Source organism: Mchenga conophoros, linkage group LG3, assembly GCF_057382185.1.
Source record: "Mchenga conophoros isolate Kocher_MC1m ecotype Shallow Benthic linkage group LG3, M_conophoros_male_GT1.1, whole genome shotgun sequence".
Classification (NCBI taxonomy): Eukaryota; Metazoa; Chordata; class Actinopteri; order Cichliformes; family Cichlidae; genus Mchenga; species Mchenga conophoros.
The window spans coordinates 60,161,013-60,181,935 of NC_140528.1; the positions used below are offsets into that span (position 1 = coordinate 60,161,013).

The following is a 20,923-nucleotide window of genomic DNA, read 5'->3' on the forward strand; positions in this document are numbered from 1 at the left end:
TCTGAGAGTGAGGAAAAAAACAAAAGCCACTTAGTCACATACATCTAAATCCACAAACTGCTGTTGAAAAAGCAGTTGAAAAATAAATAAAGAGAAAAAAAAATCTTCTAATCTTCGTTTGCTGACTTTTTTTGAACAACAGTGGAAACACATGCCAAAAAAAAAAAAAAAAAGATCTCTTCACAGGAAATGGTAAGTGGCGATTAAACATTCATGGCCGATAATTTCACTCAATTTAACACTGAAAGACCATTACCCACAGGTCATAGCAGTGAGTACAACTGCCTCCCCTTGCCTGACAAAATGCTCATGGTTCAGGTCTGATAGATGCAGTGGTCCCACTTTGTGTTCAACAGGCTAAATCAGGAGGGCAGCCACCGCTTCACTTGGGGTCCGGCCTAGTCTGGACTCTGAGGGGAAAATCCACCCAGAAATACTTTGACACTGTTCAACTAAAATCCATTTGGTGATACTATTCATTTAAGAAAAAGTTTACCAAAAACACGTCTACTTTACTTTCTCCTTGTGTGAAGGTTTGAGTTTAAAGCAATACAACCAGTGAGGGTTTTTTGTTAACTCAGAAACCGGCTGATGTTATCAAAAAGTCAAAAATGTAGAAGTCACTATCATAAGTTACTGTGCTAATATGGTATGGTCATTCGAGAAGCTTCTTCAGTTCTAGGGTCAAATGGTGGAGAGCCCCAGATTTAAATCCAGACTCTCCACCAGGAGCTTTTCCAGATGCTTTTCTTCCCATGCTCCTTAGATTTAGAGTTTTTTCTTCTGTTTCCTGTTGTCTTCTTGAGTTTCAGTGCATTTGACTGCTCAGGGCCACCATACAAACAGCCATTATCTGTCAATATTGGTTGGCCGATATATCACAGCACTGCACACACAGAGTGAAAACTAAGCAGAATCAATGATTGAAAACTGATTACAAGTTTTAGACAATGTTCATGACCATCCACTGTTGAATAATTATAACCTCCCCCCCCCCCCCCCCCCCCAACCAAAAAAAAAAAAAAAAAATTAAAACGTGTTCACAATAATGTCAGTGTCATAAGTTTCATGTTGGAATGGGGCCACAATCCTCGGGTGAACTTGAGTGTGTGCACCAGATTTCCTGTCAATCAGTTCAATAAGTATTGATATACTTTACTATGGACCCAACTGGTGAACGGGACTGAACGCATAAAAGCTAAACCTCAGATCGATTTAACACGTAGCGTATCTATAACAGTGTTAAAGTATTTAAAGGTGGATTATTCCAGTACTATAAAAAGCTTGATCTGCCCTTGATTAGCTGGATGCTTTATATATAAAAAATAAATGTCCAGCGTTGGTGGTTAACCTCAGCATATGATTGCATTCATTAAAGGACTTTTGACTAAGACTTGGCTTGCTAAAGAGCAGAATGAGAGCTTTACAGTATAGTTGGTCTAACAAGGTATAATTCCCCAGTTTCAAACAATGAACATTGGAAAACAAACACTTTTCTTTCCAAACACTGCACAGTTCCTTAAAAGTGCCACTCCATCCAGTACATACATCATGCAATGTCAACACAAGAATATCAGGATCTTTGTCAAACACCCTGACTAGTCACAATTAAAGAGCTCAGTTCCTTAGATTAAGCGGTTTGTTGGGAGGTTATGTTACAGTGCAGTTTTCCTACAGACATAAATGCATAGGATACAAATCAGTCAAACACTACAATAAACGTCAAGCAATACAAAAAGAAAAGGAGAAATAGAACAGAAGCAGATCACAAAAACTGTGATCGAAATAAAAGTCTTGGTCATTGGCAGTGGGGGTCGGAGTGGAAGGGAAGCGGGGCGGTAGCGGGGCTGGAATAAATAACTAGTCATACACTGATAAGATTTATATATGGTTGCCTCATTTTTGGATCCTACAGCTGTGAGGACAACAAAGACAGGTGCAGAAACAGACCACAAACATTCTGTACACACTAACACTGAAGTCCTTAGCAAATTTCAGAATAAAAGTAGCGTCACTCTCTAAAAAAAGTGAGAGCCGTTTGGTGATCGACTTGACGTGCGTGCGCCTCGCACACAAACTCTCACAGTTCTGGAAAATTTTTAGGGGTAAACACAAAGTCTGCTAAGGCTTCATCGTGGGGATAAGAGATACACAGTGTTCAAAAGAGCAGTTATTATAGTTTAGTTTCAACAGTCTTGCTAGCGATTGTGTTTGGTGCATGGCAGGAGAGGCATAGTCAGCTTAGGTTAGGTTATGAGCCACTGTGTGCATTAGAGATCCTTGTCACAATTATGTACACTTAAATAAATGTATGTGTTACTGTCACATGCCATGTTTTTTTGTCTTTCTTTCTGATGCTTTCTGCCATTCTGCACCTTGACTTGAACCTTTATTTTTCCCAGAGGCCTTAACTTGTCTACCAGTCGGAGAGAAATCACATGCGGGTCAGTTATTTCCTGTGCAACAAATGAAACGACAAAAAATTACTTGTATGTATAAATACCGCATGGGAATCTTTTTACATAGTATATATGATATCTTATATATTCTGTTAAAATATACTTTTCAGTTTTCTAGAGTAGTCCAAAGTTTGTCTTTCATCTTACTTTCAACTCATGATACTGATTACTTAAAATTAAGGTGAAAGTCGGCACAGACAGTGGAAATTTGCTGCTAGAGTCGAGCTCTCAATATATTATTTCTGCTATATTATATTGTAATATATTATTTGTATATCAACGTCTCTAATCAGCTCATACAAAAGATTTTCATGCTAACAGGTGATGGAAAAAAACTTCAATAATATAGAAATGACTGCTATAGATTTTATATCTAAATAACTCTTGCTATGACTGTGAGCTAAAGGCAGATATTGGCTTTTCCTATGTAAATCAACTTCATAAAGCTTCCTCTAAAATACTAAGACTTCATGAAAAATGATAAATAATGATTTATTTAACAGTATAGCTCCATCCACACAGGAGGCGATTTACTGATGATTAGTCGCTAGCAGTCAGCATGTCAAACAGTGATATCTTGAGCTTGAGCTAAACTGAGACAAGTTTAACTTAAGACCTGCCCACTTTGTGCAGCAAGCACTTTTTCCTCCTTTTTTTCCCACTTTGAGTCTCTGAATGTGACTTTCTATGGTTGTTTCCTGTGTGGACGGGGCTGAAAGGGAATGAATATAAAACCGTTAGCTGAATAATAGTCAATTAAGTACTTTTTTCTGGATTTGTTTCTAAAATGGCAACAATGTGGTAACTTGATAACTGTTGTTTTTAATAAACTATGATATATTCAAAGGCAATAGTTACACATCTGTGGAAATACGGTGTTTCGTTTTTCACGGTTTCTCCCCAAATTTTTGAAGCCATTCACAAATCCAGGTTGCAGTGTAGCGTCCCTACGAAATGCTAACCAGAAGTGAATTGAGAATTATAATAATAAGATTTTCATTAGCCAGTTTGACGGTAATTAGTATGCAAACGTCTACCTTGATTCCTTGCTTCTTTGAAACAGCACCAGTGCTGCTTATCTACCTAATGTTATTAGGCTAAGATATTGTCTATGGGTTGCCATGGTTGCACAGAATAAATTCAATCACCTTATTATGACATTAGATGACACAATGTTAGCTGCTCTAAATAGAGGTCAACAGTAACAACATACCCAATTTCTGGAAGTGAATTTCTCATTCATTTTCTCCATAGATTTCACTCAAAAAAACCTTCTAGTCTTCTCAAATGTATTCTTATTCATTTTTTGTCGGTTAGCATAGCTTGGAAGAGTACTTTGTTCCTGATTGCAATAACTGTCCTGGTGCTTTCTTAAATTTTGTGTTACTCAGTAAGGAACCTGATGTTCATGGGTTTAAACACCAACAAGTATCTCTTTTCCATGACATCTTGAATAAAGCAGTTTCTATTGAAACAAAGTTGATGTAATACAGACTTCCTGTTCCTACAGGAGCACACACCATCGTTTCATACTTGTACCTCAAGGTAAGCCTCCTTTGGTGTGTTCCATCTTTATGGCTCGTACTCAAACCCACTATGGAGAATATGAATGGGATTTTTACTCCGTGGCCTCACTGTTGTGCTTTATAGAACAACATAAAAACCACAAAGGTAATGCCATAAACAGAATATGTGCAATAAGATCACCCTCTCTATAAGGTACCTTCAGTAGTACCTGAGAACCACTGCTACTATGACTTCTCTAAGGTTGACTTCTCTTGAGCATGGGTTAAAAAAGTCGGCAAATAGAACAAAATAAAACCTGGTATGCACATGCCAAATGTTAAATAACTGGTGCTGCTGATTCATTTGTGTAACATGGAGGCATTTGTAGCAGTGACCTAGCTAGCTGGCGGAACAAATCGGCTGCCGGATTCATGTATAGCTAACACTGGGTTTGATTAGCTTAACTTATCTTAAAGATCTGAAAGAGACTGAAACATCCAGTCTGACGCTGTCAAAAAGTTCTTCGAAGGATTTTAAATTTAATTTGTTAGGCTATCGACAGGCTGTCCACTCCAGTATTCCCAGTCTTTATGCTAATGCTAATCTTCTTTTAAGCAGCTTAAGCTGCACATTACATGAACCCTGTCACAGAAATGAACCAGAGGAATATGTTATGTATGATTACTTTTAATATTTAATTGCTTTAATCGCTGCAGTTTTGATTTTAAAATTACTTCTGATAATGCAGATTACTGTTTACATTTCTTACATGGTAGTTCAGTAGTTTTTACACAATTGTTTGTGACATTTTGGCTAATTTGCACATTCAAGGCAAAAAAACAATAGAAACATTTAACTAGTGGTTAATTCTGTTAGTCTAAGTATATTGCATTATACCTATAATCCATATACACCTTTAGTATTTCTGTTTCTTCTTCTTTAAAATTAGATTTTGGAAAAAATAAATGAGCCATTGTTTAGTTTAGAGGCAGGGGGTTGTAATTTCTGCTTCCTCTTGGGAGGATGTAGTCTTTGTTTTAAATTTGACAACCTTGACTGTCATGCACACACAGATGGTTGCAATAAACACAGTATCAAAGATCACACTCATTCTGAACTGACCCACTCAGTGCCTTAATCGGGGGCAGACTTTGGCTCTCTCTCTCTCTCTCTCTCTCTCCACACACATACTCTGTTGGTCCGTCTCCAGATTTCTTCATGTAATGTCTTTTTTTCTGCAGCTTCCAGTCTCTCCACAGCTTGGGAAGAGTCTGCGTCACTATGATCGGATTGGTTGCTTGTGTTGGTGGCGGCCTGCGTGGTTCTGGTATGTGGTAATGCAGGGAAAGGGGGTGGGGGTACGTGGCTGGATGTGCGAAGGGGTGAAGAAGGAAGGGCTGGCCAAAGACGGTTGATTGGATAACTGGAGTGCCAGGAGTGAAGAAATCAAGGTGCCAAGATCAGGGCTGGACTTCGTGACCTCATGCTTTTTTAGGGGGTGGGGCCAACTTGATGATCTCATCTTCAGATGGCTGGCGGATGATGTCTTTATTTCACAGCGGAGGGGTGAAATGTTGGAAAAAGAGAGTTGAGAGAAAGAAAGGGTAATCATAAGAAACCTGATCTTTCAAAAGGTGCAAGACAACAAGTATAAGACAGCACATTAAAAACAAATGATTTAAGTCTTTTCTCACGTAAAGTAAATGCTTCTACAGATATCCGACTCACACAGCTCGATTTATAGCTGTTTATAGCTATTGTTAAGACTAGACTCAGTTTCAGGCATAAGGAACGTTTTCTGCTGCTTCGCGTTAACACAATACACAGCATCAGAATAAACTTTGATTTCTCATCAAAAATGTGCCGACAACGCTAGAAAGATTTTCCACCAGAAACTTGTTAAATGTTATGTTTGAAGTCCAGTGTGCCAGCTCAAATTTGGGCATACGAATGTGAATTCAGTTTGCTATTTGCCTAATGCAAAACAGTATAATTTTTAGTTTTCAACTAATTTTTAAAAAGATTTCTAAAGTATTTGCGTTTTCTTGTGTTTGTGACATGCACCGTCATAAAAACCAGCAAAAACAAGCTGTCCATGTCCTCACATCTGTCTCCCTGTGGGATTGCTCCTCTCTCTGATTCCTGTTCTTCTGTCTCTATTCTCTAGTAATAACACAAGTTAGCAAGCAGCTGTTAAAAGTTAGCAAACAAAAGTTGCTTTTTTCTAAAAGATTCTAATTGATTGATTTACTTTTTTTTGCAAAGTGCTAAAATTGAAAACTCCCAAATAACAATGTTAGTTATGTTCTATCTTTAAAAATCTAATTTTGTACTTAGTAAATGAGTACTGCCAATTAAGGGCAGCTAATGTCAGTTAGTGTCTTAACATTATGTCCTTACATTATGTGTCAGTTTAATGAATTTGTTCATCACTATACAAACAGCAGGACTAAGAACATTCATGACATTTTTGGTGCCTTTTATTTTTACTAAGTAACATCCAGAAAAGAGAAAAATATTGAATTAAAGGACATATTTGAAGGCAATTGGCAGCAGCTGAAAGCTTTAAATTTTTGTTTTTAATTTAATTTTTTAACTTTTTATTGTAATTTAAAAGTTTCATTACAGCAACGATCTGAAAAGATTACATTTTTCTTCTTCTTTTGCCTGATAAAATCATTAGTTATGTCAGTGTCACATTTTTGTAGCACTTTGATTATTAGTAATTAAACAAGATGAACAAACTTCGATGGAAAGATAAAGAATGATGATGATGACGAGGAAACAACAAGACTTATTTGACCATTGTCCTCACATTTTTATGTTGTTATAACCTCACTCTATTACAAGACAAAAATATTGTAATAAACTAAACAAAAAACTAAATAAATGAATAGGTAGAGAATGGAAATGAACATTTTCAGTTCAACATGAAGCCTCTGAATTAATTTAACCTCTCAAAAGCTGACAGGTTATTGCAGTCTATTGGAAATTGCAGTCTGTTTAATACCAGCAGTATATTTCAACCTCATAATTAAATCTGTGTCTAAAATGTTGAAAGTAAAACATGAGATTTAATTTAAAAATAAAAAAGGGGAAACGGAGGAAACTGAAATGCGGCTGATACGACATAATAATTACTTTATTTCTCACATATTGGTCTTCCAGTAATGCTGAAGCTTTAGTTGTGACTTTACATATTACTGGTTAATGATTACAACATCAAGTATAACCATGTAAAACACGATTTCTTTTTAATCTATTTTATGAGCAGATCAGCCCGTTTCATACATTTACTGAGAATGAAGATCACTGAAGAAGCTGTTCAGGCAGTTATTCGGTTGAGCCACTAGAGAGCAGAACTAGATCAGATTTGGGAGAACATTAAACCAAACAGGGAACAATCTTTCAAATAAACAAATTCAACTTTCTCAATTTTTAAGACAGAGCGTGCTACCTTTGTATTTCTTGGCCGAAGGGATGCGTGTGAGCTTGGTGTCGATCTCATCATCCTCAGAAATCTTGAGCACTTTGGTGCGATACTCGATCACCCTTGTCAGCAGGTCCGGTCGCCGTGAGATCTCAAAGATGTGTTCGATGTACGACAGGTTATCTGCATTAGGAAGCATTATTAGAGGAGATTTTTTGGCTCATAAAGGTGTTTCTGACATCAATTTAAGCCACATATGAAAAGAACCATAACAAGAAGTGGATCTAATTTATGTCTCTCACCCTGGGCCAGCTTGTCATTCTTCTCCAGGTAGCTGAACCACTCTTTGGAGGAGGTGATGTTGTTGCTCTGGTCCTCAGGGATGTCCTCCTTGCAGGCAGATTTGAGCTGCTCCAAGTCCTCGTTGGTGATGTTTTCAGACAGGTCGCTGAGCAGAGAGCTGTACTCCGCCATGGTCTGGTCACGGGAAGAGGGAAGAGAAAGAAAGGTGAGAATTGAAATAATGTTAAGTTGCAACGATGGCAGCGCGAAAGAACAAAATCTACAGCGATGAGAGAAAGAGGTTCCTAAATTATCTCAATCTAATATTGCTGTGTGCAGCAGCAGCAAGCAGCCCACCTACTTCCCAGACTTCACAATGGAAAACAGCGAGAAAAACTTAGCTGATGACAATAGCATACCGTCAGGGTGGGATGGAAAAGCACAAAGACACAGAGTCATCTCCTTTCTTTAAGGTCATTTTCTGCCAGAGTTTGGTTTTTAGCAGAGAGTTGGAAGAGGAGACTGACTGAAGAGAAAAAACAGGACCAATCTGGACAAAACACAGACTTTTAACCATAACAAGAAGGCCCCAAAGGGAAGATCTTTTAACCCAGAGGAGGATTTTATTTAACATTCAGTCTATTTTTCTCCACCACAAGTCGATGGATTTATTTTGATAATCTTTTTATTTCATATAGGTTTCGCAGATCTCCCATTTGTCCAGAAAACGATTAAAAATACATCAGAGAATATCATAAATGAAGATATCTGACATGTAATGATAACAATGAATATGGGCACTGCATTTTATTCGGGGTCAACACCAGCTTCTTCTTGCAGGGTGTAAAATATGGATGCAAAACAAAAGCACTTCTTACTCCTGCTTATGCAAACCTTTGTGACTGTCTCCCCCTAGTGAAATGACTGAAAATGACAGTTTCTTTGTTTGTTGGCTTTTCTGTGTGTTTCAGTTCAATTCAATTCAATTTTATGAATACATCGCCAAGCCACAACAGCAGTCACCTCAAGGCACTTTATATTGTAAGGTAAAGACCCTGCACTTATTCAAGGAAAACAGAGAAAACCCAACAATTTCAGGACTTTGAAATTGTTGCGGCTAAACATGTGACTCCTGGTTTCGACTGGGGAGGAGACCAGAGGGGAAAAAAAAACAGTTTGTGAGCAGGATTCTACATTCACTGGCCAGAGAAATAGGTACACCTTGCAAATACCACCGTGGTCCTCCTTTTGCCTTCAGAACTGTCCTAACATTTCATGGCAAAGACTCAACAATATGCTGCAAATACTCCTCAGAGTTCGGTCCCAGTTGACATGACAGCATCACAATCTGTTGCAGATTTGTCAGCCGCACATCCATGATGTGGATCTCCTGTTCATGCTTTGATGTTGTACACTAAACTGTGATTCTACCATCTGAACGTCACAGGAGAAACAAATCGAGAATGAGACCGGGCAACGTTTTTTCAGATCATCTGTTGCCTAGTTTTCACGATCCTGTGTTCATTACAGCTTTTGTTTGCTGTTCTGAGCTGACAGGAGTGGCACCCGGGGTCGTCTTCTGCAGAAACTCAGAGAGAAGAGGGGTTGAGCAGGTGTACCTAATATTATGGCTTATAGTGTATACCCAGATTTGAAAAGAAAATGTCCTGGCACTGAAGTGACACCTGAAATGACAGCCAGAGCTGCATCCCCCCCACCCAATATAAGTAGAGGACATGTGAAATCATGATCCACAAGGGGACGGCAGCACACACTTTAGGAACAGCTGACACACATTATTATGTAATCCACTGGAGCTACGATGCAATAAATATTCATTCTGGGGGGATAACGTGAAATTCTATAAACAAAGTCGAGACAGTCATTTTTTACATCTCTATTTACACTTAAATAAAGCTGTGTTTCCTTATGTTTTACTTCAATACCAGTTTGAATAACAGATTTTGAGGCTAACAGTTTTGACTCACAATTTTTCCTTCTCCTAACATCTGCTTCTTTTCAGCTTTGACGTGAAATGTAAGCAGTGGTCAGAAGATTCAGTACACAGGCATGCTGTGGTCAGAGATCACACCAGCGGCAAAGGAGCGTGCGTTTTAAGGATTTTAGGGTTAAGGTTGTTCTTACAAAGACATAGTATGAGGGTATTTGTTTTTGTGTGTGTCAGTGTGTAGGAGTGGGTGAAAAAAGGGACACCCCCCCCCCCCCCACACACACACACACAAAGTAAAACAGAGGCATAAACTGACAGTGTGTCAGACATGTTGCGCAGCCTGTTTGCTCCGCTCAGCGCCGCTGGTTTAGAGGAAGCAAAGAAAGTGCACCATGAGGTCAAATGCAAGCTTTTATAGTGAGACTGTAAATCATATCTCGGGTTTATCATATTTGGGTCGAGGGATTTGCACGCACTTTCATATTCAGATGACTGTGTAGCGATGATCTGCATGAGGTGAAGAGAGAGGGAGGAGCAAACAGACATATTTTTGCAGGTACTGTGTTAAATCATTTATATTTATATTCATGAATCTGTTTTTGTGGGAGCACAGTGGTGAAGCGCTTAGCACTTCACCAAGCAGGTCCTCCTATCTGGAGCTTGCATGTTCCCTCCAGATAATCCTCCTGCCTCCCACAGGCAGGTGTGTCTGTAGGTGTGAATGCGAATGTAAATAGTTGTCTGTCTTTAAGTGTTATCCCCACAATAGTTTAGCAGCCAGTCCAGGGTGTAACGTGCCTCTCAGCCTTTGACACCATGGAAGCTCCAGACCTTAAACTGGAAAAGCATTCATTTCACATTATATATATTTTAACATACACATATTATTTTTGTCCTGATTAAACAAATGATGATTGTATCATCTTAATTCTTAGGTAAACTAAAGCTGTCACAAGTAAGCTCACTCTTAATTGTTGCAGCTTACTTATAACATGGTTTGACATTTTTAAATGCCACACACACACACACACACACACACACACACACACACACACACACACACACACACACACACACACACACACACACACACACACACACACACTTAATTCTCCCTGGTTTGCACTGTGAAGTCTGGTGACAAAGATAGAGGGGCTGAGACATAGTGAGCTGCCAATGCTAATTTTTCCAGCATTTTCCAACCAATCACATGGCTGCCTCAGGATTTCCAAAGTCCTGGAGAGATTCCTTCGTCCCTGAGAGAGTTTACTGAGGCTGCAGATTAGCTTTGTTGAAATGATTAAGGTCACCTAAAAAACAAACCAAAAAAAAGTCTCTCTGGGAACTCGACAGGATCTGTTGTTTTGCTCTGGGACACTTTGGGCAACTTTGGGGAGTTAGACAAGTTGTAGCAGGGCCTTCTATAAATCCTACAAGTGCAACATAATTATACTTAAAATTAAACATGAACTGTTCATTTGATATCTTTCTGTCCCATCCCCCCCGGTCGCTTGTCCCTGGGATACATGCAGCTGGCGAGAAGCAGCAGCTCTGTGCAGTGCATCATGGGCACTGGCACGCAGGTCTGTCTGCCTCTGATCCCCTCAGTCTCATCACAGTGAACACAGCATACAGAGAGCCCAGAAGAGCTCCATGATCAGCGGCGTGACCTATATAACGGTGCTGCTGCCTACCGCTGCCACCAGAGGGCCCCCACTCGCTGTGGAGCGTTACATAGCGTAGAGGCAGCTTTGCTTGCTCAAGCAATAGCATCTCACTGCACAGCAATATCATCCTAGCCTCATCAAAGGGGGCGTTATATTTGTGCCTGAAACTACAACACCACATGCACTACTTTCTAAGCTCGATCATTCAGAAAGTAACCTGTTACCTTTTATGCACACTAGAAGAAAAAAAAGTAGAGTCAACAGCTGGTGACTTGATGAACAGATACTGACAGAGCGACTAAGTCTTCAAATCAGCACTCGATGTGTGGGCCAACGCAGAGCCTCAGAGCAAATATGATGGCTAATGTAATCGTCCCAGAGGCTGATTTAAGGTCACATTTGTTTGTCTCTAATGGCTAATGGTTGCATTTGGATTAGAACCCTGATCTCAGCCTCGGGGCGAGAGCACAATGATGACAGAGCATTTCTACAGTGCGTGCATGCTTGTGTGTGTGTGTGTGTGTGTTATTTCAGTCTTAAATGTCATATTCATCTCCTCTCCAACCAGAGCAACTTGCTCAATCAACACAAAGCTCTGCGTGGGAGAGAGCAGGAATATGCACCTTAACTCCACTGAATACAATGAGGGTCTCAATACTGTGTGTGTGTGTATGTCTGTGTGTGTTTGTGTGTGTGTGTGTGTGTGTGTGCTCAAGTGAATGCATGCTTGTATGCTTCAGCTCATGAGCTTGTGAATTGTGCCCATGACAGAGGGAAGCTGATTGAAAGAATGAAGGTTGTAGTTGTGTGTGTGTGTGTGTGTGTGTGTGTGTGTGTGTGTGTGTGTGTGTGTGTGTGTGTGTGTCTGAGCCTCCTCTCTCGACCCAGGTCGCCCTGCCTGCTCCCTGTTTTGCACCACAATGGACTGGCGCTGCTTTTGTGTACTTTTATATGAGAATGGCAAAACAAAACAAGAATGGATGGAGTGGCTACATTTAGTGTTTCTATCCCATCACCCCGTTTACATTCCTCTGACTCTCTGCTGCCTTTAACTCTTATTCCTACTGAAAATGTGCAGTCTTGGGCTTGCTACAGACAAATAAAGGAATATTGAATATTGTCGTTTTATTGATGTGTGCCCTTCTTACTTTCCCTAATATCTTTTCTTTCTCTTTTTAGCTCCCTCTGTGCTCTCAGCGATCACCACCTTATGTTCGTTCAACTATGGAAGCTCATTTCTTTTACTTTATGCAAGATAGTTAACTTTCCTAATATTGTAAAAATTGTGCCAAATTTATTAACTTTTTGCAGCTGATTATAACAGTATAGTATGCATGACCTATCTTGCACTCTAATTGTTGTATAGGTAGATCCAGTACTCATGTGAACAGTGGTACATGGGATCTAGACTTCAGGCAGCCATTGCATTAAACATAATTGTTTTTGATTAAAATTTTTGTTAGTTTTTCAAATTATTTTTGAGTGTCTGAAAACGAGGGACTGTATATAAAATACAACTGCTGCAATGCATACATATTGTAACATAAAACTGCTTAAATTGAAGCTGAAAGTCTGCAGATGTCAAATGGTCTCAATTACATGTTTTTCAATTGCTGGATAAATAAAAAAATAAAAAGTCTCAATGAACATGTTATGCTTTTTTATTAACTAAGGATGACACTGCTTTCTTGGTCAGAGCATCGAGGCTCGTTGTTGCCTGACAACTGATACAGAAACCATGACGATGAATGAAACCACCACTACTGAGCTGAACGCCACAAAAGATCAGTTTTCTGCCACTGACGAGTCCCTGATTTCCCTGTAAAAGAGTAAAAGACTGTTTTTCATTTATATATGTGTAGTATTGCAACCATGCTCCAACCACAAGAGTCTGTTAAAGCCTCCCTGACTGCAACCCCTCCCCTTTTTGCTTGGTTTCTCTGGGACGAGCCTGACACTGCTTCCATACATAGAGACCCACTGTGCTTCACATTCTCATGAACACAAACATGCTTTTGTCTGCTCGTTCCTCTGTCTGCTGCCTCTCGCTCACTCTCGCTCTGCCCGAGTGTTTGCATGTGAAAGCGCGAGCAGGAGGAAGAGCTGTCACTGAAATTATAATTACAAAGTCCAATAGCTCTGTCAGCTTATTTGCAGTGTGCACTGTCACTACACTTAATTGTTAAAGAGGCCTGCAGGCGATCTTGAACAAGAAAAACTGATTTCTGGAACAGAAAGCTAGACATAGGTTGTCTGACGGTATTTTTGGAATTAAAACTCAAGTTATATTGCGAATATATGGAAAGTAATTAGTGGCAAAACATTTGAATGAGCAGCAAATCTAATTTAGCTGTAATCAACTATGCAAAGGGAAGATTTGGACTTGCAAAAGGAGGTTTGGAGCTTATGTTATTAAAAGTTACATTGCATTAATATTGTTTGTTATTACATGAATAGCTGAACATGTTGAGAACGCGTTGCATCAGTATCACTGCCAAGAAATCTGCCTGCCTTCACTTTTATGCTTACTAAGTCACTGCATTCAATTCCCCCGTTTCCAGTCTGAGTTGAGCTAACCTAACTGGCTCCTGGCTCTGTTTTTTTTTTCCGTGGACAGCAAAACAAGCCTGTCACAGGAAATGCAAAACAATCATTTGAGGCATATAAACAAATTACAGGAGCAGTCTGAGATTATTCAGTAGACAGAGCGGATTATTTTACCCTATGGCTGTTCATGTGTGCAATCATCCAAACTAGGCAACTTTGAAAACACTGTGCAAAGGAGGCCCCGGAGCTTAGTCGTATCTAGTGACACAGGCTCTCTTATCCTGTATGCAGACATGTGTAGCCAAAAGTCCAGAGTCTTCAGCCGTCACTGAATTTTGCATGAATTTCAAAACGTTTCACCTTGTTTTGTTTCCAAGTGTCTGGAGAGTGCGACGCACACTGCAGCATCCTAGAGCTGTAGAGAAGAAAGACGCACTTCTATTTTGAGAGTTGGGGCAAGTCGTGAAGTGAAGCTCATCTACGATACCAGCAGATCAGCTGATCTCTGTGCCGATGACTCAGCTTATACCCTTCTACCCATCCAATTGGCAGATCTCATGCACGTCACCAGATGTAAGTTCCTTTAGAGTGTCTGTGCTGTGCCTGATGTGTGTTCTTTACTTATTTTATAGCTACAATTAAACTTAATTAAAGTCTGTTTCTAAAACGCCAAATCACAACATCAGTTGCCTCAAGGTGCTTTATAGGGTAAGGTAAAGACCCTACAATAATAGAGAGAAAACTCCAACAATCAGATGAACCTACTATGAGTAAGCGCTTTGGCAACAGTGGGAAGGAAAAACGCTAAAAAAACTTAAGAGGAAGAAGCCTCCAGCAGAACCAGGCTCATAGAGGGAAGTAAGGCAGGATAAGAGACACATTTTGGAAGAGAACCAAAGATTAATAATGATTAAATTCAATCACAGCGCACAATATAAATGGCCTCATATGGAAGGATTCTTCTTTTAGCTATAGCAATGGACAAACTTGCAGTCAAGGATGCATTTTTGGCAGCTGATGTCCCTTCTCGGTGTTTACTGAATCTATACAAAAACAATTCAAGCCATAGTTTGGTCCTGACTGCTCTCCCACAGCTCTCAGTGTGAATAGAAACCAAGCAGCAAGGCTTCTTCCACTTCATTACGGTTAACTGTTAACCCCCTCTCCCTGCCCACCTCCCATAGTCTGCTGTGCAATCAGGTCATTATCCATTCAGACACAACATACTGCTCACCCACAACTACTGTTTCTCTTTCTCCCCCCATAAATGTTCGACAACATGCGTGCGCACGACTTGTCCTGGAGTAGACACAGCAGCAGCTGATCGGTATCTTGTACCAAAACACGAGGCAGCATGTGAGAAGACAAAGATAACGACTGATACAAACGCAGAAGACCATGAACTGAAAGCTGCTGCTATGATTTCCATTACAGGCCTCATTTTCTTCCTCTTTCTCTTTTTTACATTTGCTCCCTTTGTTTAGGACACACACACACACACACACACACACACACACACACACACACACACACACACACACACACGTATACTGTATATGTATACCACAACCACCCAAACTCCATTCACCAATGACATCACCATGGAAACCAAGCCTGGCTTTGCCTTTAGGCCTGGAGACTGTTACCTAGCGACAGGGCCGAGACCCCCTCTCCCCCTCCTCTGCTTCAACTCAGTTCGTACATTGAATTAAATGATTTTTTATAGTACCAATTCATAACGATGTCATTTATCCCAAGGCACTTTATATTGGAAGGTAAAGACCTTAAAATATTACAGAGAGACAAAGTCTCTTTCAGAACAAAAGCCTACAAAAACACAGGGGTGATCGACTTGTTAAGGAAAAAAACCCTTCAAAAGTTAACGTATTAAAAGTTTCTTTTTTTAGTCCATTTGAAATACAGACAGAGACCAATACAATACAGGGGAAAAAGTTAGCACTATGCATTCAGACACATACAAGTGAGCACAAAGAGACATCGTGAGGATGCTCATCTCTTGACTGTGACCTTGTGACAGTCATACGATCAATAGACATGACACACACGTCTCCTGTGTGGCTCCTTGTATCAAAGGCAAATAAACACACACACACTCTGTCCATCTCCCTTTCAAATACACACGCAGGCACAAACACAGCGCACACACAACTGTGCTGGACTCCAGCTTGGAGACAAGCCTTTAGATTTTACCATAGCAACCGAACCGCAAGGATGGCAGCTCAAAATCTTTCTGACAGAGATCTGGAACAAGAAACAGACTCCGCTCTATGCAATTTATTCAAACTGTGCAACTGGTTTATCTTTGCCAGCACTCCATTTCCTCCCCCACCCCTGCTCTCCTGATCCCTCACACAGATATTGCCTTTTGTCTTTATTGCTGTTAGTCCCCCTACATCTTCATCAGTTGTATGAATTGGTTACCCCTGTACAGAGTGTATTAATATTAAAATACTTCACATTCTTTCGTTTGTTTTTTTCTAATGAATGTTTTTTAATATGTTAACACTAATGAAATCGCGATGACTGCTGGTGTGTAAATGCTGCAATAAACTCACTGTTAGCTTGTGAGTTTGCCAGATGGTAATAAGTTTATGATACATCTCAAACCTTTGGGTTGCAACTAATTAATATTGTCATTATAAAATAACGTGTCCGTTAGTTTCACGAGTCACTTGATCAAATATTTAAATTAAATTTTAACATGAATATTTAAATCTTTTGAATAACCACAACGCCAGTGATATATTAGCTCAACCAGCTCATGGTCCATCGGTTTCCAGGCTTCTTGCAGCTTAAAATAACAAATGTGACCCCAGTTTTGAACACAATTTGGGTAAAGACCCTGACTCCCAAGGCATAAGCTCATTGGCCTTTCAGAAAGATGAGCTCAAAGAAAATTATCGACACTTGCACATCAAAATCTCACAGATCCCAAACAGACATCCTGAACTAGTTTTTTATTAGTATGAGTCATATGAGTCAAGGCACTCTCAGGGCACTACGTGATACACTCATGGTCTGTTTTCTATTGATTTGTATCTCAGAAGTTAGTTTTTCAGTTCATAAATGCTAAATCATGTCCATAAAATTACAAAAAAAAAATCTATTTTACAGTTTTAAAAGGAGAAAACATTCACATTTGGAGGTTGGAGAGGTTGGTGGAGGACTGAATCATTTCAGTGTTCACGCCAAGTCGAACGAGTCATACACATCACGGATTTTTACACACCATTTGTATTATTTTCAATCTGTTATTAATTCAAAACATCTTACATGCCTGCGAGTAGAAAAAGATCGTGGTTTATTTAAATTCTTTTAAAGCTGTTTTCTTGGTTGCCATGATCGTGCATCTCTTTTTGTCTCAATATAAGTGCTGCAGACAATAAATATACGTCCCATTAAAGTAGTTTACTCATGGTCATGGAGACTGCACAAAAAAAACCACAAACACACAGACAAATATTAGTCTGGGCTGACATGATATCAACTTCAGTTTAACTTGTTGGTGGCAATGCAGTAATTCTAATAATCACTTTGCTCTGCAACCATTCCTGCGCTGGAAAGTGTGGAGATCAGACCACCATCTATGCTCTGGGAAATCTGTTCAACCACAAGATACACAGCCGCAGGTTACACACATGAGATATTTGAAGTGAGTGAAGTGGTTCCACGTTTGTAGATGTTGTTACCTACACCAAGCCAAGAACTTGTTGTCTGCTAGAGTCAAATTCACTGTGCAGACATTACAGTCATCCAACTCTTGGCAACTCTTAGTTGATGTGAAAGATTACTTTTGAATATTAATCTTTCATCTATCAAATAAATATGCTTCTGAAATTACGACACAGTACATTAGCATCTTTCTCTCCAGTTGTAACGTCTATGTTTGCAATTCTTAAGTTAGTTTCCCAAAGATCATATTGCAAAGTAGGTTGTCAGTCATTCCTTGTCAAACTTTAGGCCTCCAGACCAGTTGACGACAAGCTAGCAAGCATCAGCTATTAAGCTGTATTGCCCAACTGAGAGTGGTTGCTGTGAGTCACAAGGTGAACTTAGTTGCAAAGCGATACACAATGCTGTACCAAAAACCTTGTCATCAATAGTTTGCATGGATGCCAAGGAGAAGGTCTGGCTTATAAACACCCACCAGCTACTTATTAAATGGTAGTGAAACAGTGAAAGGTGCAACACAAGTTAGACACAGAGCCCGCTCACCTTCAAAGCTGCCTTTGAATGTGTGTTATTTTCAGCCACAAGGTACAACTTTTACTTTGAAAGTAAAGATTTCCCATTTCCCTAACCATTATTGAGTATTTGCACATAAAATTGTGTTTTCCGCGTAAACAATTGGTGACTGCGGCAATTTGCTAGTGACCAAACCAAGGTCACAAGGAGGTTTTTTGTGTACCGCCCTCTTTATGACCTCCGGCAGCAACAACCAGCAAACTCACCCACCCCTCAGAAACCTCTGGTCCTCTCCTAGAAATCATAGTGGCAGGGACATAAATATAATAAAATAAAATAAAAAAACTAATTGCTATCACTTATCTTATCATCTTGTTTTACTCAGGGAGGCAGAAGAGCTGGTTTCAGTCTTGTTCATTACCCTGACCTTTGAGGACCTCCCCTCATCTCTTTCTCTCTCTCAGGATTTTTTTCTATTTCACTTAGATGCACTGAGAGGCAGAGAGTAGGAGTCCCGCCCACTCTCCATCTTTAAATCTCTCATAAACAACTTTACAAAAATCTCTTCTGCGCTCCACGTAGAGCAGCGCCTATTCTGACAGAGCAACGGCTCTTATTCCAAAAATTATATAATTACATGACGTAATCTCTGTCTAATTTGAGCAATGCTACTTTAAAGCATACCAAGGTTTAAGTGAGCTTAAATGCATTTCTTTCATATTGTCTTTCCCTCTCTGTATATCTTGTTTTTTTTTTTTTCCACATCTCTCAGTACAGTAAAGCATCTTCCGTCTCATATGAGCAGGAGGAGGTAAGGGATCAGGGAGTGGGAGGCAGAAGAGCTCACAGTTGCAGGTCACAGCAAATGTCCGCCTCCAAAATCTACATCTCAGGTCAGAAATCTTCCTCCCACCCAAAACAGATATAAATTAGCATCTCTGAGCACATAGCTAATTACTTTGTCTTTCAAGCATTTCACTTCAACCCACCTGCTTTGGTGTTGGTGTGTTTTTATTCCTATATATCTGCACTCACTAACTATGGATTAAAATGTAAAAACATTAATAAAGAAATATGCAGAGGAATGTGGGCACAATTATTTAATCCGTTGTTTCCGGTGTACAAATTTGCACTCATTCTTATGTTGCCATTGGCTGATTTCCCAGTGCAAATCAACCTATTTACTGAAGTGACGACATATGTTACCAACAATAAGCAGGTGCTAAAGCATGCGCTCATTATTAGGCCTCACACACTGTTTACAATCAGTTTTGATTCTTGTGTTGCATTTATCAAGACAGGGTCCTGTGGGACTGTACAAGTTTAACATTATGTTCAAATATAATAGATGCAGTCATATGAACAAAAACAAAATAAAAATAAGTAGACCCGATGATTCAGCAGCGTGTAGAACCACCTTTAGCCTGTCACACAGATGGAGCCACTCTTCTTTACAACAGTGCTTCACTTTCTTGAGGTTTGCTGGCATTTGTTTATGCAGGTCCTAATACAGCTTTTGAGTCAGGCTGAAGTTGGTTTTTGATCAGACCACTGATTCTTTTCTGTTTCAGTCATTCTGTTGTAGATTTGCTGCTGTGCTTGGGATCATTGTCCTGATCACTGGGTCAATTTCAACCAGACAGATGGCCTCACATTTGCTTCTTGGATACTTTAATCTACAGAGATATTTATGGTTGGATGAGTGACTGAAAGGTGTCCAGGTCCAGTGGCTGTAAAACAAGCCAAAATCATCACTCCTCCACCATCATGCTCAGTTTGTGTTGATATGTTGTGTTTGGCTTTCTCCAAAGATGGTGCTGTGCATTATGGCCAAATCTCCACTTTGGTCTCATCCTTCCAAAGGGCATTGTTCCAGAAGTCTTGTGGTTTGTTATCATGCATTTTTGTGAACCTAAGCAGAGCTGATGATCAGTTATTTAAGTGCATTTGATTAGCAGCTACTTATGCTCTCAATTCTTGTGAAAGCAGGTTTTACATATGTATGAAAGATGTTTCCTCATGTGAGCGGAGTGATGAAGTCATTTTGAGTGGAGACAGAAACAAAGTAGCTTTTCTGTTTGTTTTAGTATTTTACTGGATGTGGTTTCTGGTATTTGTCATCACCAGTGGTGCCTGCAGAAGCTTTTTAGTAGGGATGGCACAAAAAAACACCCGAAAAACTCAGCTATTCTCCTATGATGTAATTGTGAATCCAATTGAAAACTATCGATTCTCATTTTAGAATTAACATTAATATCTTATATAGAAGATATACAGGGAGTGCAGAATTATTAGGCAAATGAGTATTTTGTGCACATCATCCTCTTCATGCATGTTGTCTTACTCCAAGCTGTATAGGCTCGAAAGCCTACTACCAATTAAGCATATTAGGTGATGTGCATCTCTGTAATGAGAAGGGGTGTGGTCTAATGACATCAACACCCTATATCAGGTGTGCATAATTATTAGGCAACGTCCTTTCCTTTGGCAAAATGGGTCAAAAGAAGGACTTGACAGGCTCAGAAAAGTCAAAAATAGTGAGATATCTTGCAGAGGGATGCAGCAGTCTCAAAATTGCAAAGCTTCTGAAGCGTGATCATCGAACAATCAAGCGTTTCATTCAAGATAGCCAACAGGGTCGCAAGAAGCGTGTGGAAAAACCAAGGCGCCAAATAACTGCCCATGAACTGAGAAAAGTCAAGCGTGCAGCTGCCAAGATGCCACTTGCCACCAGTTTGGCCATATTTCAGAGCTGCAACATCACTGGAGTGCCCAAAAGCACAAGGTGTGCAATACTCGGAGACATGGCCAAGGTAAGAAAGGCTGAAAGACGACCACCACTGAACAAGACACACAAGCTGAAACGTCAAGACTG

At 39.8% G+C, this 20,923-nt stretch overlaps 1 protein-coding gene across 1 annotated transcript in view; it reads right to left on the bottom strand.

Annotated features, from left to right (window-relative positions):
- Positions 1–5,303: 5,303 nt before the first annotated feature.
- pea15 (proliferation and apoptosis adaptor protein 15) overlaps positions 5,304–20,923 on the bottom strand; it is a 57,653-nt gene continuing 42,033 nt past the window's right edge. Inside the window, exons 2-4 of the mRNA XM_085265282.1 lie at positions 7,698–7,872; positions 7,423–7,578; positions 5,304–5,511 (exon numbers count right to left, since the gene is read on the bottom strand). Of these exons, the coding sequence (XP_085121408.1) occupies positions 5,447–5,511; positions 7,423–7,578; positions 7,698–7,869 (393 nt within the window). The 5' untranslated portion in view covers positions 7,870–7,872 and the 3' untranslated portion in view covers positions 5,304–5,446. The remainder of the gene's footprint in view (positions 5,512–7,422; positions 7,579–7,697; positions 7,873–20,923) is intronic.